Below are 23,090 nucleotides of genomic sequence, written 5' to 3'. Positions count from 1 at the left end.
TGAATTAATTGAACTCTAATTACGTGAATTAAGAATACATAATTGTGTGTCTTCGGTTTGTGATTTTTTTATTGAGTAAGAGAAATAAGAAACGTATAACAGAAGCAAGTACTGTCACTAGGGTAATATATAGTTCCTGGTGTGTACATAAAAAGAGATAGATTTGTTCCTAGTGGACAGTTTTTTATTTACTTGTTGTAATTTCTACCCAGGTGCAGGAGGGTAATTTGGGTAAACCCCTAAATATTCGAGAAAAGTTCACACAGGCAGGAGTCACAGGGTGTTATAAGATGTTTGCAGAGAGGTGTGCTATGCACTTCTTCCAGATACAATTGCTTTTTACCAACCGTTGTATAATGAACGAATTTGGGATCAGATGTAAAGAATGCTAATGTTAAAGCGTGGCAAAGCTTTTAAAAGATGATAACATTTTATGTTACCTATCTTCTAAAATGCAACAGCTTTGTTGCCAATGAGGTGAGGGGGGTGTCTGAATGGGTACCGAGGTAAGGGCCTGATGTACTAAACCTTTTAGCATTTGGAAAATCAGAGAATCAGAGACCACAAAAAAGTTATTTTGTAAGTGCTAACCCTATTTTAGGGGTCAGTATAGTTTCACCAACTCATAAAATAGGTTTAGAAATGGACACCAAATCACAATTTAGAAGGAGCGTTTTGTGGGTGTCCTTTCGAAATTGCGATTCAGTACCCTCTGTATCATAGTTTGCAACTGGAATCCCATTGATAAGTTACCCACTCCCAAGTTGGGGTGGTAACTGATTCACAAAGGTGAAAGGGTTTCTTTTGGACCCCCTTCCCCTATGGCAGTCGGGATGACAGCTTCAGGGGTAGTAGGCACTATCCTTTAAGAAAATCTGGTTGCTTTTTAAAATACTTTCACAAGGATTGTGGGCTTTTGACCCTTGCAGGTCACCATCCCTGAGAATGCAGCAATTCGGAAGGAGTCATAATTTATGATGTCCGTGATTAATTTTGATTACACAGGTCATTCAGTGACGCCTCTGAATCGGTATTTTGCAAACCAACCTAGGGGCATATTATCAAGACAGGACATCTAACATGGGCTTCAATTGGAATTCCATAGAGCATATTATCAAGCCCATTACCGCCTGTCTTGATAATATGCTCCCTAGTAGGTTCATGCATTAGTTTGCAAAGTAAGATAATTGGTCGCAAAACATAGAGGCCCAATTTGCAAACAGTATCTGGCCTTCCTTTATTGTCGCCTGCCCCCAGGAGCCATAGTTCCATCTTGGAGGCAGAAAACCATCTTCAGTTGGCTGGTGAGTTTCACATATTCCAGTGATGCCAATAAATGTATACCTGATGCATAGCATGGTTTTAAGCAGACCCCATCTGTTGACTCCTTGCAGATACACTACCCTTCCTACATCTCGTGGGCACCTACAGGTCATCTTATTTTTTTTGTTTCGTAATTCGTTACTGAAAACTTAAAGGCAAGCATATACATATAAGTACTGCACAACGTGATGGGGTTTCAGGATTCTGTTGACAATACAGGTAGTATAAGTGTGCCATTAAAGAGGAACCAAAGATCCTCTTACTATGGCACCCCCAGTTTGGTATTGGATAGCGAGCCACCCTTGGCAGGGCCCATATGGATGGAGATGGCGTGTGCTGTAGTACCTGCTCCTTGAAATGTTTGTCAAACTTTATGTACTGCTGGCTGCTTCGGTTCAACAGGCTCTCGGTGAAATTCCAATTTACCACCTGGACGGTCACATCGATGCTCACGGTGATCTTGACTGCAGATAAAAAAGAGAATGTTAGTTGCAGTTCTGTAAGGATGTGGGCATAGAGCCTCGATGCACAAACACTAGAATTTCTGAAGTCACACCACAATGACTACGGTATCATAGTTCTACTCTATGCCCTGCACAAGGACAATGATTGCAGCTTTGGGGGAACCTCTCTTGTCTGCCTGTTCCTGGATCCTTAGCTGGCCCCTTAATTCTCTAGAGAGGCCTGCTTGTGGACTAGAGCAAACCCGGAAGTGCAGGGAGGAAGTAGGGACCTGAAGGGGAACATTGAGAGGCAAAGGATGGAGGGTCCTGGAAGGGCAGACGGGGAATTGAAAAGAGAGTGAGAAGTGTGGAAAGGTGGCTGTGGGGGTGTAAAGAAACAGGGGGGTGAAAAACCCACAGGCGTCAGTGAACTTTGGAGTGAATTAAGGGTTGGGGTTATGGTACTTTATTCTAAATCGATAGATCGATAGTTCTATCTTTACTCTATCTTGCACACCTAACCGTGCATACATCTAGTCTTTGCAGAATGATTATCTATCTATCTATCTATCTATCTATCTATCTATCTATCTATCTATCTATCTATCTATCTATCTATCTATATATATATATATATATATATATATATATATATATATATATATACACTCTTCTTTAGAACCTATAGGTGGCCTAACTTGGGGTGAACGTGTGTTTAAGAGAGCTCTCTGAAATGCCTCCAAGGCTTGAAGCCCCCAGGATGACTGCTACATTTAAGGAAGAGTTCCATGGTGTCTTCTGTTATTTGCTGTAGTATCATGTGCCTAGAAGCTCAATATGCTGTGAGTGCAGCAGAGAGTGCTAGAATGTACTATGGTCTCTGCTGCAATGCTCCCTAGCATTCATTTGTTTACAAATGTCCGATTTTGTTCTCAATTTGGAGTCATTTCTTAATGGACCTTCACTGACATCTTTACACTTAGTTAGCCATAGATCTATAGATGTACTTGTGAGAAACATATTACTTTTCTAATTCAACAGATCCCAGTAGGTCATTGGGTAAAGGCAGGATTTAAGAATGCCATAGTGTTAAGAGAAATTCCTTCACTTTCCCGTTGTGGACTGTACTGATGTACTGAACACATGGTGTTGTGACACAAATTCCAGCTTCCGCATTTGACTAGATTGTGTGATCTTGGGAAAGAGACTTTGTTGCTGCCTCTCTGTTTCCTAATCTGCCAAAAAAACTGAGAGTGCCTAGAAGCCTCTCACTTTGCAATCACTATATGAGAAAAGGTGCTCATTCCCCCTTGAGGCAATGCAAAGTTTCTACAAACTTCTAAAAGTGGTCCACGTTTGAGTAGTTAGTTATTTCACTGCTATCATAATTTTCTTTCCATTCTGATACTTTTGCAGATGTGTTTTTTACCCTTGGAAATGCAAGTACCTGCAAAGAGACAACCATGGGCGGAGAGAACTACTCAGGTTTGACATGAGAAAATTCGAGAGCTCCAAATGTTCAACTTCCCAAGACTGCTAGGATGTCTTGCCCCCCTCACAGTGACCCTCAGTGCTCCCAAATGTTTAGATTTGTAAGGAAGTTCTTAATCTATGAAAATTTGTATGTAGCTTGATGACTGTGTGAAACAATGGTGTATTCACTGCCATGAACATATAAAAAATTACATAATTTGATTAGCCCCTAAATATTGCCCAGCCTCAAAAGTGTGTACTGCCCCTAATAGGGGTAAAGGTGTAACGCTAAACACTTCAATCATTGTACACAAGATGTTGGGTGGCATCTGAGATTCACTTGTAGGGAGGATTTTGGAAGCTTGTTGTGTTTCTGTTACTCATACAGCAGATCAGTCAACTGACCCTTGAGTCACTCTGGGTGTCCCGGATTCAAGGCAAGCAGGTACAATCCTTCTTCACTCAGCAGGGCGATCCCTCTTCCTCTTCAGCAGGAAGTCCTTCTGAATCTTCCTCAGGTCCAGGAGTGTTCTGATGAGAGGTTCTGAAAGTACTATTTTTATACTTGCTGCCAGTTTTTGTGTGGGGCAATTCCCTGACCTACCCCAAAAACTGATTCTGGTACGTTCTTCCCCTTTCCATGGTTCTGGCACCAAACTGTGTAGGGGGACAAAAGCAAGACCAGGCCTGGTGTCAAGTTCCTGCTGTATGTGCTCAGGCAGGACCCTCTGAAGTGTAATCAAGACACGGGACAGTTCCTTCCCAATCATCCTGTCAGGAAGAGGCTCTCATCTAAAACCTATGCTTCCTTTGTCTACCTGTCTGGAAGCAATACACAACCTACAACAGAAGGGATATTTACAGCCATGTGACCCAGGGCACTGGCAGAAAGGCAAAGTTTGTTTGGACAGAAAAATTCCAACTTTTTAAAAGTGTCATTTTAAAAAGTGTAACTTAAAATCTGACTTTGCCATTAAAGTGGATTTTAAATCACAATTTTTTTGTGTGGAAACAGCATATCTCGATCTGATCCCAAACTAAAGTTATCACTTATTAAATGTAATAGGGTAACCCGGTGTTAGTCTATAGGGGCGATAGATAGCCTTACAGAAGTGAAAAACGAATTTATGAGTTTTTTACTATCAGGACATGTAAACCTTGCCCCCAGGTCCTACATTTTTAATACCATGCACCCTGTCCTGTGAGTCTTTAGGGCTTACCTTAGGGGTGCACTGCAAGTATTAAAAAGGAAAGTTTAAGGCCTGCAAAAGTTTTATTTTACCAGGTTGAAATAGCAGTTTAAAACTGCATTACAGGTTGCAGTAGCAGGCATTAAACATGTTTTACAGCTCTACTTAAGTGGGTGGCACAATGAGTGCTGCAGCCAACTAGCAGCATTTAATTTACAGGCATTGGTACATATAGCATCATATACTAGGAATTTACCACTAAATCAAATGTACCAATCAGGTTTAGACCAATGTCACCATGTTTAAAGGAGAGAACAGAAGCACGTTTACACTGGAAAGCATGGAAAAAGTGCACAGAGTTATAAAACCCAACAAAAACAAGTTCAGCAGAGGAAGGCAAAAGTCTGGGGTGACCCTGCAGAAAGGGCCAGATCCAACAATGGAAAAAGAGGGCTTTCCTTACAGCAAATATTACTAAAGTATGCTTGTGTCCCTTATTCGAAGAGTAACTGTTTGGGATAGTGCGGCTTCCCCACTTTGGAGCCAACTTGTGTACATTACATTCCTCACTTCTGGCTGAGCCCATGTCGCAGAATATTTCCAAATTAGAAGATGGCTACCAACCAAACGAAACAGGAGCTGGAATACACATTCTGCTCCTGCCCAAGCAAACTCCCTGAGTTTTTGTTGGGATAAAGGATGCAAAATAGTCTCTTTCGTGGGGTGGCTGTCCAATTCTTGAAATTAGCTCATTTGCTGTTGGAGATGTAGCCCTGAAATAAGCTCCCAGTGAAACTGAATACTGCTATTTGTCGGATCCCTGGATCAGTATGTGGAAGTGATACATCTGGAAGTATCTCCATAGGTCTGGATTGAAATTCCTGGGTACTGACTCTGCATGCTGCCAGTACCCTAAGGCTGTGGCAAACACTGAATATATCTATCTGATGCCCTTTTCAAGGGCTTACAGGCGGAGTACCTGTCTAAAAAAAAGATCACACACACCACCAGCGCAGAAAAATGTTCAGTGAACTGCAAGGCATTCCTGCTACCCATCTATACACAAAAAGAGAAATTATTTTCTTTTGACCATGTTAGGCTCTTGGAGAGTCTCCTGAGTCTAACAAAGAATCACTTTTCTATTAAGATAAAAAATCCTCGCCCACATTTCATGGTATGCTTTACCGTCAGATGATTTGTGACCTAGGATAATCCTGTAGGATCGGCTCAACCAAACTTGGGAGCTCTTGATATCATATGCTGGGAGCAGACCATATCACATGCCTACTTATTTTAAAAAATGCCTAGAGTCAAACTCAAATTCTTCTTTATTTGGAATGTCTCTGAAAAGCCTAAAAAATCAAATAGCGGATGCTACAGGCTTGTTGTTAGCCATAGATCCATAGATCAGTGTTATAACCATTAACGTGTTTCAGCCATTTACTGAAGCCATTATGAGTCAATGACTTTCATCAGGACAAAATAAATTAAAATCCCTTTCTAAAATAATCCCTAACTAGCACTAGGCCTTGATTGAGAGACGTGAAACACAGCACTAAACATGTGCTTGCCTGGTAGGAAACAAACCCTATGTTCTTTTCCTAATAGAGATAAAAGCGAGCATAACTGACAATTACCAATATTAGTCTTAACAATTCAGGTTGGATAATAAGAAACACAATCGTGGTGTAAGAAAGCATGCATATATTCAATTCCCCCGGGATATCCCTGCACACTCGCTGTGAAAAAATCACCCAACACCAGTGGGAGATGGACTCAAAAAAACGAGAATGTAAACTCTAACTCACCCTTTCTTTGAGGGAAAGAATTATCATGGGAGGTGGGAGGAAGACTCTCCCTGTAGTCACACGCTAAGAACAAGCATTTACAATGCAATGGTCTCGGCAATATTATAGGTAGAGCTATTGGTATTGCTCATTATTTTTTTATCATTATTGTATCCCTAAATAAATGGCATTGTCATTTCTATTGGCATTAGCTTTTTTTTTTTGCATATGTGATACCTATTGCATTAGCAGAGAGAGAGTGAGGTAGTGAGATAGAGAGAGTGAGGTATTGAAATAGAGAGTGAGGTAGTGAGAGAGAGTGAGGTAGATAGAGAGTGAGGTAGTGAGATAGAGAGTGAGGTAGATAGAGAGCGAGGTAGTGAGATAGAGAGAGTGAGGTAGTGAAAGAGTGAGGTAGTGAGGGAGAGGGATGTTGTGAGGTAGTGATATATAAGCATAGAGTGATGTTGTGATGTAGTGAGATAGAGAGAGAGGTAGAGAGGTAGTGAAAGAGAGAGTGAAAGTGAGTTAGTGAGATAGAAAGAGTGAGGTAGTGAGATAGAGAGTGATTGAGAGAGAGTGAAGTTGTGAGGTCGTGAGCTAGAGAGTGAGGTAGTGATGTTTTGAGAGAGAGAAGTTGTGAGATAGTGAGGTAGTGAGATAGAGTGGAGTAGTGAGGTGGAGAGAGTTATGTAGTGAGAGAGAGTGAGGTAGTGAAACAGTGATGTAGTGAGGGAGAGGGATGTTGTGAGGTAGTGAGATGTAAGCAGAGTGGTGTTGTGATGTAGTGAGATAGAGAGAGGTAGTGAAAGAGACAGTGAAAGTGAGTTAGTGAGATAGAAAGAGTGAGGTAGAGAGATAGAGAGTTAGCGATGTAGTGAGTTAGAGAGAGAGTGAAGTTGTGATATAGAGAGTGAGGTAGTGAGAGAGTGAGGTAGTGATCTTTTTAGAGAGAGAAGTAGTGAGATAGTGAGGTAGTGATATAGAGGGGAGTAGTGATGTATAGAGAGTTATGTAGTGAGAGAGAGTGAGGTAGATAGAGAGTGAGGTAGTGAAAGAGTGAGTTAGTGAGTGAGAGGTATTTTCTGACGTAGTGAGATAGAAACAGTGAGTGATGTGAGATAGAGAAAGATTGAGGTAGTGAAAGAGAGAGTGAGGTAGTTTGGGATGTTGTGAGGTATTAAGATAGAAACAGAGAGTGATGTAGTGAAGTAGTGAGATAGAGTGAGGTAGTGAAAGAGTGAGTGTAAGTGACTTAGTGTATTTGAGAGAGAGAGAGTGAGGTAGTGAGATAGAGAGAGTGAATTAGTGAGTTAGAAAGAGAGAGTGAAGTTGTGAGGTAGTGAGAGAGTGATGTAGTGAAGTTTTGAGAGAGTGTGTTGTGATATAGTGAGGTAGTGAGAGTGAAATAGAAATAGATAGTGATGTAGTGATAGAGAGTGAGGTAGTGAGATAGTAGGACACAAAGGGGCATATTTACAAGCCCCTTGTGCCACTTTTGCGTCACTTTTAACTTGGAAAAAGTGACGCACAAGTGTCGCAAGGGGCTTGTAAATCTGCCCCATAAAGTCTGAACTACCCATGATCACGGACCAGGCAGCGCAAGGAGAGGTTTGATGTGGATAATGACATGGTGATGTATGTAGGTCACACAACACAGCTGAAGTATCAATTAAATATGAGGTCAGACACTACCTGCAAAGGGCGAAGCCTGGCCCTGCTAATACACACAGGTGGGACATAATTGCAAGCAGACGTCATCTGACAGCGAGGAAACATCTAGAAAGGAATGCCACCGGGAAGAAACCATTATGAAGATAAGTAGTTATCATGAGTTTTATTTTTAGGTTAGTTCTTAGAAAGCGAAAACTAATACTGGGGGTTATTCAGAAAATTCAGCATGGCTCCGCCACTTCTGGAACTACCACTGATTAATATATAGACCATACGAGGCATTAGCCAGGGGGCGGGGCATCCAGCGGCAGAACCATAGAGACTGGGTGGCGCGCCGGAAGATTGGCAGGAGAGAAACCCAATCCCGGTCTTACGAAACCTGGCTGCAGAGGGTACCAACAGCTGCACTGTGGAAGCTCCGATACTGTACTTGAACACTCGCCAAGGTTTTCAGAGCCAGCGAGGAGTAACGGCAGCGACAAGCCTGGGCATCACTACTTGCTTGGTAGAAATATTTGGAAGGACTCATACGGGGTTGTCCAAATCGTGACATTTAGTGCCAGGAAGTGAGGTTTTGGCTTCCTTCTTTCAAACACAATGAAAGATTACAATAAGTGGTGTTGTTATCCCTCTATCCACACAGTAGGTATGTGCCCAGATTTTGGCAATCAGTGCGAAGCTGAAGTCAATGCACTCGCGTTCTATTAAGAAGGGTTAAATGGGTGCCTACTCGCCTACCTGGCGCCGAACCCAGGGCGTTGCGTACTGGCGCGAAGAGTGCCACGTGGTGTCTGGTGGTTCAGATCGCAGTTTTGCCCAAGGGATCGGAGTAGGAGTCACATGACAGAGGGTTATTCAATGCTGCACCTTGTACGAGATGCATGCGGGGGGGAGGGGGTCTTTGGTGAGCTTGTGTTGGTATTGACTCGCACAAGGTGGACAGTATGCGCATACCGGGACCTGTGTAGTGTTCCTTGTTTCGAGTATAAACCAAACGTGACCCCGCCAGTCCCTGTTCAGACTGTTATCGGCTCTATACGAGGTGCTTAGCTGAAGGCGAGTTAACCTGTAAAAGAAAGCCCGCACGGAGAATTCTGGGACCTTGAGTTTTGCCTGTTCCCATAAAACGTATGAATCAGCCACTACCTGTGTGCAGAACTTTGGTGGCTGTAAAACACGCATGTTTCAATGTAAACCCATGCGTATCACAGTGGGGGAATTCGCCCACTCCATGGACTGGAGTCAGATGGCGTCCCGCGGGTATGGAGCCATGAGGAATAGGTGTGAGAGACCCGATGGCTCCATATCAGCAGAACCGTCTCCAGTGCAGTGTTCTCATCCAACAACAAACTGCGCCATGGGAATTGTAGTCCTCGCTCACTTCCAATGGACTGACTTTCTAGACTGTCTTCTAGGTAGCGTCGCTCGATAACAGATGACGGAAGATTAACAATTCCCAAACGGGAATATTTTAAGAAATAGATCCCGTCTCTCGAAGGAGCAGCAGGGTAGGGCGGCCTACGGTGCGTAGTAAGGACACTTGGAGGGCGTTGTGTTCAGGCGGAGCTGCTCGTGCCAGGCGCGTGCCACCTTAAACGCCGTTCCATTTTAACTGCTCCTGGTTTGTAAGAATAATTAACCAGCTTGCATGCTAAACAAGCACACCACCGCCTTTCTCCGAGGCGAAGCAGAAATGCCTCGGAGAAACGCAGCGGTGGTTTCAGATTCGGGGGCGTGTTTCTTTTTCTCTCCTCTTGCCATTGGCTGGAGGAGAGAAAAACACGCCTAAAAAGGGCGTGGCTAAAAAGTGGAAAGAAGAGCACGGAACACGCCCCCCAATCTGAAAAAGACGGAGCCTATTTGGAGGGACAGCTCTCTCCTCCAATGGCTGGCCTCCGTTTAGGAAGCCAGCCAATGGAGGAGAGGCAAAAAGAGAGGCGGGCTAAAGAGCCACTCTCAGAAACATTAAATCTCCGACTTCCGGTTCTGCCTTCGGCAGACCGGACGGTCCTCGACCTAAAAAGGGTGGGTAATTACGGATTCCAGTGCGTATCCACATTTGTCAAACATAGAAAGGGAGAAAGGACTGTTTTTGGCCTATGAGCTATCTCCGGCCAGCCCTATCATAACAGAGTACTTAAAAACTGCATGAAATCCACGCAGTTTGCATCTTGAAATTGCCTGAGCACATCACATGTATACCGTGTGATGACGTCATCATGTGTGCCACATGATGTTCGTAAAGTGCATAGGTGACCTGCCAGCGCTGATAGACTGTAGCTTTGTAAGGGTAACCGTTCTACCTCCTTTAGGATTGATCATTAAAAATGACCATGTCGTGGAAATGTACACACTGAAGGAAGGGCTCGACGTCAAGATGTAGTAATTAACCAATGGAATTCAACCTCAGGGGAGCATGGTGGACAAGAACCAAGTAAAAACACAACTTTGATTTCATTTCTGATAGTTTTTGTCTATGTTTTCATGGACAAGTCACATTAAATAGTATTTAAAGTGTCAAAATATATTACTAAATGATAACGAAAAGTTATCTGCAAGAGAAACCGGCATGAGAGCACAGGATTCAGGCAAGGCTGATCTAGAAGGGACAGAACTGAAGAATATGATCACCTAAGGGACCCTGATTGTACCCGAGGTACATGTCATTGAGGCCATTAACACTGGTACCTGGGCTGTTCCCTGTCCAGCAGGAGTTTTTTTACCTTAGCCTAATTTTCTCTTTTATGTATTTTGTCAATTATTGTCTACTGTAAGTCCTTGTCAGTCTGCCCTACTTTTTTACAATGATTAGTCAGACCAGTTGCATTGTTTTTGCATCTGATGGTATTTCTATATTCGTTGATTCAAACTCCAATCTTCCTTTGATGTCATCCCAACATCTTTAAGTCCAAGGGGCAGGCAATTGCATAAATGATATTCGAGCTGCAGTAGGAGAAAGGATTCAGAACCCAAGGATACCTTAAGTCTAAATCCAGTGTTTTCACAGTTGTGAATTGACAGGAGCAGCTCTAGTGCGGATTCCAGGACCTCTGAAAACGAAGCTGCATGGGCTCTGTCTCTGTGCCGCAGAAGTTACCTCAATTTACTCCAGAAGTGGAACCCTTCCTCCAGCTCCCTCTCTCCCTTCAACCATGGTGGAGTACACAGCGGACCTGGGAAATGCTCTAGCCAACAGCAGCCTGGCCCCACCCCAACTAAGTAAGCGACCTTTACAGATTCAGCAGTACGCGGATGACATCGTCATCATGAACCACTCTAAAGTGGGCCTCCAACGTGCCCTGACCAGCTTACACGAGTACAGCATACTGAACCATCTCATTAACAACTCGGATAAGACCAAGATCGTAGTAATAGGTCAGCAAAAGCACAAAAAACACATCACATGCTCCATTGGATCCAGGAAAATTAATTCAGTGCAGAAATACAAGTACCTGGGGGTCTGGCTCACAGAAACTGCGAGACCCATCGCCCACAAAAAAGACCTGCCTAAAAAATCGGCGGCTATAACTTAGGGTTTAATAAAACTGAACGACAAGCTAAAAAGTCCTTCAGTGGAGAAGATTAGGAAAGTTACTCAAGCTGTGCTTCTTCCAGCACTTGCGTATGGGCATTATGCATTCTCGGGCACTTGCTCAGAAACCCTGGAGCGGGCCCAATGTGTGGCCTACAAATAAATCTTTCAACTTCCTAAACACCTTTCCAGGGTGAGACTCAAGTTGGAGCTTGGGCTGGACCATCATTAACCCTCGAGGCTGACTACTTAAAATACTGTATTCGAATCTTGCAAACGCCGGGGGAAAACTTAAAGAGCCACCTCAGAGATACATTTGAAAAACCTGGCTCGAAAAGGAATACGCAATTAATGAGGCCTCTGGCTTCCACTGAAATAAACGAACCAGCACTCGCCTTGCCTCAAATCTCATATGCCGCATGGAAAAATTTAATAAATAAACAAGTCCAACTAGCTCCATTCCAGCAAGACCGGGCGTCATTAAAAACATTAGCCTTCCTTACGCTGCTGAATGACTCATACACGGTAAACAAACCGCAGACTTACCTTGCTGCCCCGCTGCCCCTCAAAGTCAGAAGAGAAATCATGTATATGCGACTGCTGGCACTGCCAATTACAGATTTCAGCCAAGCTTGGGCAAATCAAAATACAGCGGGGCATGCCGTCTGTGTGATTAGAAACAAGAGTCTTGGCTACACCTCCTGTGCTGTTGCCCGGCTCTAGCAACCGAAAGGAGGATCCTTCTCCGGCAACTATGCCTAAGAGAAAAAGCAAACACCTGCCTCGGGGCCTCTGCTGTATGCCTCACACAAAAAGAACCTCACATTCTAGCCCGCTGTGGACGATTTGTACAATCTATTAGGGGCGCCATTTACCACCGCTCTGCCACTGGACCCGGCTCTCGCTCAGTCCAAACACTGATCCTGGATTACTTCAAACACAGGACCTTGAGAGAGCACGGATGAAGCACAGGAAGCAGCAACTGAGCTCAAAGCCCCCTTCCAACAGCTACATCATACTGAAAACTGCAATGCATCCATTCGCACCATGCTAGCTGTGCGGACTACAGCCAGCAAAGAACGGTACTAGAGGTGTCGGGGTCAACAGAACCGGGCGCCCTCCTCCGGGGACTGGTCGCAGCCATTGGACAAAAGAAACTACGATATTATGGCCCTGTGTCCTCAAATGGCTCACAACAGTTGCATGTAATCTAATACAAATCTGGCACATCAGCGCATGAAGTAACAAATCACCAGCACCTTACGTGAGAAACCGCTCCAAATGTGAGGAATGGTAAGAAAAGTAGTCCTGGAACATCAAACATCCTGGGTGGCGATACAAGACTGGGACACCTGCTCATGAATTAGTAGAGAACTTTTACTTTACAGGAGAAACAACTTTTAATGAGAGGAATGGTAACAAAAGTAGCCCTGGATCTCCAAACATCCTGGATGGTGATACTCTCCCACGGGATTGGCCAGAGTGCAACGGTCAAACGCAATCTTGAAAGCAAGACCCAAGAAAATTGATGGCACCTAACAATGGCATTTTATTAACTTTTTTACCCTCATATATAGCACAAGAATATTTTTTTATTTCTTTGTAATGCAACGGTTTTAGTTAATTTATGCAAATAAACGTATTCATTCATTCATTCACTCATTCCATGGTGGAGTAGAGATATAGCCTGCCACATTGGGCATAGATGGCAAGAGGACACCAAGCCACATCGGAGCCCACAAGCCAACAAATCTCAAATGGAGGTCACAACTAAGGTCCAGGGCTCATGCTTATTTCAATAGAAGAACCATTCCTGAACAACTAAGAGTGGTGATGGCAGGCCCACGCCCGAGGAGGGTGAAGGGGTGCTTCCGACACACACACTCGCTAGACAAGGAAGAGCTGAATGCACACTAGAAACAAGGAAATCCGTTTGACCTCTTCCTGGCCAGGGCGCCTGCTTTCTGAAGGGACTAAAGGGGGTGATAGTTTGGCTAAATGCAAACCCAAGATCTGCTTGGGAGACATTTTATGGCTTCAACTGTTACCATAGGGTCCATGAGGGTCCATGAGCATCAAAGCACCATTACTTAAAGTGCAAGCAGGACATTTGGGTTACTGAGACAAAAAGGGCATTTTAAAATTACAAGTCAAAATGATCTGCCCTGCTAAAGATACAATCCACCTGAAATAAGTGCAAGGCACAGATGGGCTAAGGGTAGCTGCTGCTGGATGTTACAAAACAGGCAATACTAGACCAACCGAGCATCCCGCTCAGATGCCTGATAAAGTATTCAATAAGGCTGCACGAGCTGCAGTAAAGGCAGCAGTCCCCATATGTAGGAAGCATCAGATCAGATCAGATCTTTGGTATATAATAAGACGCATGCAGCAGAGCAGTCACCTCAAAACATCAACTTCACCTGACACAAAGGAATCCAGAAACCCAATCCAGGCAGGGACGTGTCTGTTTGCGCCATGTTGCAAAACTGTGGACACCAAGCAGCATCGTAACTCACACAGACATGTAAAATAGCTAACACTTCTAGGTGCAAGAATATTTAAATATTTAATTAATTCACAGATTTTGGGTACGGCTCAAATTCGGAGAGACCGCTTCCGAGCACTGATACAAACATAACATGATGGCCAATCTGCAGGATCTGCGGATGTAGTAAAACACACTCTTTTTAATAGAGCCCACAAGACAAGTCTGAGGCTCATAACATGGAACGTGGCAGGAATCTTAAGCACAAGAAATAGTATATCAGTAATGCAAAAGATCGAGGAGGGGGACATTCTCTGCCTGCAGGAAACATGGGCCAAAGAGGACATCGAATTACAAGGCTTCGCCGGCATCCACGTGCCAGCCAGGAAACTGCATGCTCACGGCAGGCCCTTCGGTGGTCTCTCAGTTTACGTTAAACACGCAGTAGAGGTCTCAATTGAAGAGGTCGGGAGTCCAACGGAAACGGCACAGTGTATTGAGTGAAATGGCCTATTGGATGGGAAATCCAGAAAGGAACTCCTAATCATCAATATATATCACAATCATAACGGAGCTCCAAAATTGGCAAACACAAAACGGATTATCGCAACTTTAGTGGAAGTACTCTATGAATATACCCATTTGGACCCGATTATTACTGGAGACTTCAATCTTCACCACCTGAGTCCAGACAGCGGTCAAGGCACACCGGCGGAAAGAGAATTCAATAACTTTCTACGGTCGTTTGGTCTAATCTCAGTTCAGGCCGGGACTGAGCAACACAGCCCCAAGGACTCACATTTCTTGACCTTCAACAATCAAACGACAATTGACTATACTTTCATCAGGAAAAGTATGTGGAACAGAATTCTGGACTTAAAGATACACCAACATGACACAAGTGACCACTATATGCTCATCGCAGAATTCAATCTCCAGTGCGAATGCCATGAAGAATTGGTGCCCATAAGCAGCACACGTGGGTGGGAGGAGCATGAATTAGTGAAGAGGATCAGATGGAAGCACTTCACGGTCTCGAATTGGGAATCTTGGAAGCTGGGATTTGCATGTAAGGGACACAGTAAGCTTCTCTCCCCAGCCATCCAGAGCTGGGAAACCTGGATCGAAGACGTTAGTGCGGCCCTACTGAAAGAGGTGAGGCATACAGCCCCCAAATTGGTGGGGTACCAAAAACGAACCTGGAAAAACAACAAAAGGCTGAAGAACAGCACCCGCATCCTCAGACAGGCCATGCGGGCATATCAAAAAAGTAGCTCCCCTGGTGCAGAGAAAGCTTATCCAGCGGAACCACAAACATTTAACATGGAAACAAAAATGCCAGACGATGGAGAAGGAATGGATCAAGGTTTTTGACTTATGCAAACCGAACAAACAGAAGCAATTCTGGGAGTACAACCAACCAACGCACACCAAGACCGAACAACCACCCCTCACCACCACCCTCCAAGCCTGGACTCCGATCAGCACCGAAGACACCATCCGCACGATGAACTCCATCCACTCCGGATCACCGACCGACCCCTGCCCTCATCACGTCTTCAACAAGGCTGACGCTGTCATCGCACCCCACCTGCGAGACATCATCAACACATCCTTCGACACCGCCACCTTCCCTGAGAGCTGGAAGCACGCCGAACTCAGCGCGCTACTCAAGAAACCCACAGCGGACCCCACCGAACTCAAGAACTACCGCCCCATCTCGCTCCTCCCGTTTCCAGCCAAAGTCATCGAGAAGACCGTCAACAAGCAGATGGCCGCCTTCCTCGAAACAAATGGATCCCTCGACCCCTCACAGTCCGGCTTCCGAGCCAATCACAGCACCGAGACCGCCCTCATCGCCGCCACCGATGACATTCGAGCCCTGATGGACAACGGAGAAACAGCGGCCCTCATCCTCCTAGACCTCTCCGCAGCATTCGACACTGTCTGCCACCGCACCCTAGTACAGCGCCTCAGCAACGTCGGAATCCAGGACAAGGCGCTGGAATGGATCATCTCCTTCCTCGACGGAAGAACACAGAAAGTCCGTCTACCACCGTACAAGTCAGAGGCCACCGATGTCATCTGCGGCGTCCCTCAAGGATCCTCGCTGAGCCCCACCCTCTTCAACGTCTACATGAGCCCCCTCGCGGCCATCGCACGGCAACACCACCTCAACATAATCTCCTACGCCGACGACACCCAGCTGATCCTCTCCCTGACCAACGACCCCGCCGCCGCCAGAGCCAACCTACACGAAGGGATGAAGGACGTAGCCGAGTGGATGACGACCAGCCGCCTGAAGCTGAACTCGGACAAGACGGAGGTCCTCATCCTGGGCTCCTCACCATCCGCCTGGGACGACTCCTGGTGGCCTCCCGCCCTGGGCACCGCACTCAAACCGACAGACCATGCACGCAACCTGGGCTTCATCCTGGACTCCTCCCTCTCCATGACCAGGCAAGTCAACGCCGTCTCCTCGGCGTGCTTCAACATCCTACGCATGCTACGGAAGATCTTCTGGTGGATCCCCACCGAGACCAGGAGGACCGTCACCCAGGCCCTCGTCACCAGCCGACTGGACTACGGCAACGCCCTCTACGCCGGTACCACCGCCAAGCTCCAGAAGAGACTCCAGCGGATCCAGAACGCCTCAGCCAGACTCATCCTCGACATCCCACGAACCAGCCACATCTCCGGACATCTGAGAGACCTTCACTGGCTCCCCGTCAACAAAAGAATCACCTTCCGCCTCCTCACCCACGCACACAAAGCGCTACACGACCAAGGCCCGAGTTACCTCAACAGCCGAGTCAACTTCTACGCTCCCAAACGCCACCTCCGATCAGCCAACCTCGCCCTCGCCGCCGTCCCCCGCATCCGAAGAGCGACCACAGGAGGAAGGTCCTTCTCCTACCTGGCCGCCAAGACCTGGAACTCCCTCCCGACCAACCTGCGCCTGACCCAAGACCACCTCTCCTTCAGGAAGAAGCTGAAGACATGGCTGTTCGAGCAGTAGCGGCACCCCCCCACCCCCAGCGCCTTGAGACCCTACGGGTATGTAGTGCGCTCTATAAATGTCACTGATTGATTGATTGATAGATACCTTAGATGGAAAACACAATAACGGAGAGGCAGAACGCAGTCACAGCCGAAGCCTGGCTGGACCATACGACTGAAATCTAGACAATGAAACCTGGAGGCCAAAACATTGATATGTCCCCTAGGTCAGAAGGGGCTGAAGTGGAGGAAGAAGACCAGACACACAAGGCGGGCTAGCCCAGTACCCGAATAAATCATAAAGGTCATAAAAAGGATAAAAAGAGACGGAGGCCCAGGTCCCAATGGCCTACCGGGTGAACTGTTTAAGCAGGACCCCAAGGGGTGGATGGAGTGGCTATCACCTCTGAACACGGAATGCAGATCCTTGGGAGATGCGCCAGTGCCTGGCCTGGCGTGGCTTGCTTTTGCAGCCAATATACAAGAAGGGAGCTAAAACTGACCCATAAAACTATAGACTCATTGCATTGTTAGACATCGAAGGTAAAGCATATGCCAGTACTTTGCTACAGGAACTAACAGCCTGGATCGAGGACAATGAAATACTACCTTTTTACCAGACTGGATTCCGAAAAGGCTGCTCTACTATAGATAATATAATAGCTCTCTCGTTCCTGACACTACAGGCAAACTCCAATAAAAATCTGCCAGTATTTGCATGCTTTGTAGACTATTCGGCAGCCTTCAATGGGGTAAACCGAAGCAAGATATGGCACAAACTGTCCAGCTGTAAGATTCCCGGCAAACTACTGAAGGCAATTATGTCACTGTACACCAACACTTGGGTGAGAATCAAACTGGCGGGGGATGCGGTCACACACAAGCTGCCAACTGACCGAGGTCTAAAGCAGGGCTGCGTTTTAGCACCAACACTCTTCAACCTTTACACTACAGACTTGGGAATAGCAATACAAGGAGCAAGCTTGGCAACCCCGAAAATCGGACCGCAGCGGCTAAACGTACTCTAGTATGCCGACGATCTGGTGATTCTCGATCACAACAGGGTAGGTTTGCAAAGAGGGCTGAACGCATTAAACAGGTACAACAAGGAAAATGAGCTTGTGGCCAACCCCAGCAAAACGAAAGTTGTGGTGTTTGGTAAATATCTGAAGAAAACATGCTTAAAGTGAAGACTGGGCAGTAACAACATAGCCACAGAAAGAGCATACCACTACCTAGGAGCGTGGCTAAATGACAAAGGCAAGGCAACCTTGCACCAGGCCAAGACGCAAGCCAAAATACAAGCCACCATCTACGCTCTGTGCAAACAACAAGGTAAATTACACAGCCCTACCACAAAATCTATTATGAGAGTAACAAAATGTAAACTACTCACTGTTGCTGGGTACGCATCATATTCATTCCCAGGAAAGATGGAAATGACGATGGAAAAAGCCCAGTGCCAGTGTTACAAAAGGCTTCTAAGGCTCCCTAAGTACACACAAAATGCCCTGATTAGGCTTGAGTTTGGCCTGGTACAACAAAAATACGAATGCAGGAGCTCATTGGTAAAATTCTGCTTCAAGACAGTAAAAGCCCAGAAAGGATCCCTTAAGGAGGTATTGCGATGGATATTTGAGGGGGCACGGCAACCCATGGCAGAAGTACTGTCTGGAGACAGTGGCCAAGCTGGGCTGATCCACAGTGGCCTAGTCTCAAGAAGAACTAAACTATCCAGGAATAAAGAGGGCGGTAAATAATCACACCACCCAGATTTCAAGGAATGAGGATATAGCAAGACTGAAGGTTTTCAGAGGGCTGGTCGGCCTAACCAAAGCATATGAGTCGCACAAAATTCAGCCATATATGAACAATCCCCCTAGGAAGGAAGTGCTTGAAGAAATTCAATGGGCACGCATAGTCCCCCTGCCAATAAAGGAACTGAACCGGTGCTGGAAATCGCTGAGCAATATCAGATGAAGGTTGTGCAACTATAGTACAGTATCGTTAGTACACCTAATATGTTGCTGCCCTGCAATGCTGCAACACCGATGCAAATTGTTAAAAACAATGTTTTTAAGGCATAGGATCAGAAAATGCACTGACTCAATGGCCCTGCTCAAGTCCTGCACGGAGCCCTCGGAACTGGCCAAATTTGGCACATTCATGAATATGACATGAAGAGCCCTACAGGACAACAGCACAGAAGAAAATTGTGCGGCTGCAATTGTTGAGACTCCGGTAGTAACAGAAGGAGACGAACTGTAAGGATTCCCCTCCAGGAGAGGACCACATGGCCCTCACAGGACAAGCAAAGCATTAAGTGACTTTTCTCAACAAGATATAAGGAACATGGACTCTTTCTAACATGTCATTTTAAACTAATGAATTTTAGAGCAAAACCCACATTTTACAATGGTCTGTCACCGCTGTTTAAATGACATTTCTAATTTTTTACATACGATCTGATATATGTATGATAATGGTGTGAGACATCTTTTAGAATAATTTTGATAATGTACTGCAACTTTCCAATGATTTTAAGTAATTATGCAAATAAAAAATGCATTCATTCACTCTTTTTAATGTATGCCAAATAGGCGCATTTGTTACACAGAGTAACTTGATGAATTGCACGTCAAGAAAAGCAGCACGAGGCCACAGCTTCTAAAAACAATCTCAACATTGCCTACTTTGTGTTGTGTTTCATGCCAGGTGTGATTGAATGTTTCTAACGATATATATATACCCCTGACACGTTGCTTTTATTCTTTGCAGGTTGCTTGGTTGGCATTTTGCCAATTCAAAGCTGTAATACTGTGCCTGGAGTGGTAAAAGGCTTTCCTTATTTTACAGCTTGGAATGGATGGCACTATGCTTATCCTATGCTTAAAGACTTTGCTGTACAAATGGCAAAAGACTTTGTCCCTGTCTATCTCGGCGTGGATGGCACTGTGCTAATCCTATGCTTAAAGACTTTGATAAAAAAGCAGACATTTGAGGTGAGCAAATTTAGAGTGTCACTGGTATCGCACGGTGCTCTATACATGAGCTGCTCTCCACCTAAATTTGGGAACTACCCAGAGTTTCAACTTTCTTTTTGCATAATTTCTGTGTCATTCTGTGCCTGAAAGGGCATATATATATATATATATATACATGTATAGGTAGATAGATATAGATATTACCTACTCTACAGCGACAGCCAAAATAGCTGTCACATCATAAATCAGAAAGAAAAAGAGGGAGGAAAAAAGGTAAAAAGGGAACTAAATGATATGCAACTGCAAGTCATGCAATGCAATAGAAAAGTCAGACAGAAAAGGAGAGAAAGGGGAAACACAAAAAGAAAGAAAAAAATGCAGAAAGGTTGGAAGATGAAAGGAGATAATGAATTGCTCCACTTCCGGTAAGAAAGCCCTCTGGAGTTAATGCACCCCCTGCATAGATGGCTGAGCAGCTTCCGGGTCACAGAGAGTAATCTTACGGAAAGCTCAGTGGGTCAATGCAAGGGTTCTTCTTCAGAAATCTTCCATGAAGCAACGCACGGACAGGGGGGAACGTTCTGAGACAGGTGATCAAAAAATGTTAAGCTTCTCCTATTTGGATGTTTTGAAATGTGAACACTATTGGGCTTATTTACAAGCCACTTGCACCACCCATACGTCACTTTTCCCATGTTAAAAATGACGCAAAAGTGGCGCAAGAGGCTTGTAAATAAGCCCCTTTATGTTTGGAAACAAATGTATAGCAATCAGTCGAGGGTTTTTAACGCGCCATCTGGGCGCAGTGAAAGAGCTGCACTTACCGTAGGTGATCACGCTGATGGGGTACTGGCAGAGGCTTCCTTGAAACTCGTATGGGCAGACACACTGGTTGGTCCTGTTGTTCACGACACCCCCATTCTCACAGGCCGGAGGGGGGGCGGTGGTGGTGGCTACTGACAAGGCACGACGGGGAAAGGAAAGGGCACAAGAGTTAGGGAATGGGTTTTAAAGGTAATAGTCACAATCACAGAATCTAAGAATCGTAGGGTTAGGTAATTAGTGTCTTGATTCCTCCACGAGGGAGGTTGCCATCAGGGGCGCAGCTTTAGGGGGGTGTTACACCTCCCCTAACTAATGTATTTTCTGCTGAATGTTTGGGTACAGGTGCTTTCAGTCGGGTACGGTGAGGTGCCTGACGGATTTCACCTGGGATTTTTGCATGCACACTCTGCCAAAAACACACTCTTTCATCTCTGTTTTGAAAGTCCTGAAAATGTTGGATATTTTACAATATACTATGTATCTCTCACTTATTACTTCTATCAATCTGCATTCCTCTCCCTTTCATCCGCCCCTTAAGTCCTGCTGATTCGCCGGTGTGTCGTATAATGTATTTTAACTTTATATGCCAGCGTGATTGTTGGGAAATCTGAGGCTCACCCCCCCCCCCCCCAATCTTACTTACCAAGCTACCACCCTGGCTGTCATTAGTGCAATACATGCTTTGGCGCCAAGGCAACTGAGGGGGAGGGGTGCAGCGCATCTCAAATAATGTTGTGTTTTATTAGCCAGTCCGGTGGCGTTTCTTCCCACGCACAGGGCCTATTGCACCCTTGGTACCCCACCAGTCACCCACGCATAGAAGGGGCGTGTCCCCAGCAGCAAAGAAGGCCAATGACTGAGTCCCCGTCTGGCAGGTTAAGTAGACTGAAATACTGCACTGGGCTGCAAAGGGTGTCGCGCCCAGAAGCCCGGAACCTTGGCACTCCATATACTCAGTGGTCAAGGAGGGAGGGGGGGCACAAGGTGTCCATGCTTTTTTAATTCTAGAAAATCAGTTCTCCAACTTTTTGTGAAAAGACAACTGTCCCGGGATGGTTATTTCAGAGAGTTGAAATGCTTCATCTGAAGCATAAGGCAGGGACTCTTCTGTGCTGTGAATCCGAAGGCAGGGCAGACTGTTGAACAAGCCTTCTTGCCCGGGTGCCTGCTTCCTTGAAAGAAATGTAAATGTGCACAAATGGCAATCTGCAAATGTAAAGGGTGCTTGTAAGCAGGTATTGGCTTTAATTAATGGAATCCCTTGACGGTTCCTGATGACACACATTTATTCTGTTTTAGACATATTCTGAGGGAGCTACTTACTAAACTGTGAAGTGTGTGCGTTTAAAAACAGTTAAATAAAATAATATGTACAGTTTGGGTATTATTCAAATCTATATTTGGAAGCACTTTTTTATCTTCAACTGCGCATTTTTTAGCAGCCTATCTTATAATGTGTGTAATTCAAGTTTAAAATAATGACTTAAGTGTTTACAGTGCTTTCTCTCACAGAATGGGACTCGTAGCATTAAACATTCACAAGTCACGATTCTCCACTGCACCAAACAGGATTGAAATCTGTGGCTCTCTAGGTACAGACACAGACCTCTGCAGTGCATTGACTTATGGAGGTTTCATATTGTACAATAGTGTATTTCACACTAATTAACATAGGTTGCATCATTTAGGCTGTTTTTAGGTCTCGCCTGGCGAACACAGCGCGAAAGCGCTGTCGCAAGCGAGATCTATTGTTGCTGACTTGCCTGGGAAGTGGGACAGGAGATGGGCACGCGCAAGGCTTTTGGCGGATTTGAGCCTGTGTACGCGCACGTGAACACGCACGTCCACACATGCGATGTGCACATCTCCTGACCCCCTTCCGACCACATGCCAGCCCCGTTGGAGCGGCCCGCTGCGAGACGGGCTGCTCAGAATGCCAAAAGGACACTTTGCACCAACAATATCCCACACGGAGCCCCCCAGCCCTTCTTCACTCATCGGGCTGCTCTTCTGGGGGGGCTCCTCCTCGCGGCTGCAGCACCTCTCTTGCGGGGCTTCCCTGCACTCCTGGGAGCCCCGCGCTGCTGTGGGCAGCCTCGGCCGCCGCACTTTTCACCCGGGCCCCCTTCTGGGACCCGGGGCTTCTCTCCACTCCGGCCGCCACCGTGGGGCTCTCCTTTCAGCATGGGAACCCTGCGTTAGCACGGCACGCCGGTTTCTGTTTTTGCCGGAGCAAGGGCGCCTGACTTCCGGCTTGTTTTTTAGCATCATTTGATCCTGGTTCCTGGGGGAGAACAAGCAGCGGGTTTTTGCCCCCCGACCTCCCTGCCGTGGACTTTGGACATAAACCTCCGGGAGGGGGGGGGGTGGG

General features: G+C 45.8%; 1 protein-coding gene across 1 annotated transcript in view; it reads right to left on the bottom strand.

Moving 5' to 3' along the window:
- The window catches only part of MUC12 (mucin 12, cell surface associated), a gene marked incomplete at its 5' end in the record, with an annotated part of 144,962 nt that overhangs the window by 72,644 nt on the left and 49,228 nt on the right, over positions 1-23,090 (bottom strand). The window contains 2 exons of the mRNA XM_085637118.1: positions 1,669-1,787; positions 20,719-20,850. Coding sequence (XP_085493244.1) covers positions 1,669-1,787; positions 20,719-20,850 — 251 coding nt within the window. The remainder of the gene's footprint in view (positions 1-1,668; positions 1,788-20,718; positions 20,851-23,090) is intronic.

This window comes from Triturus cristatus, chromosome 12, assembly GCF_964204655.1.
Source record: "Triturus cristatus chromosome 12, aTriCri1.1, whole genome shotgun sequence".
NCBI lineage: Eukaryota > Metazoa > Chordata > Amphibia > Caudata > Salamandridae > Triturus > Triturus cristatus.
This window is presented reverse-complemented; position numbering and strand designations above follow the sequence as displayed.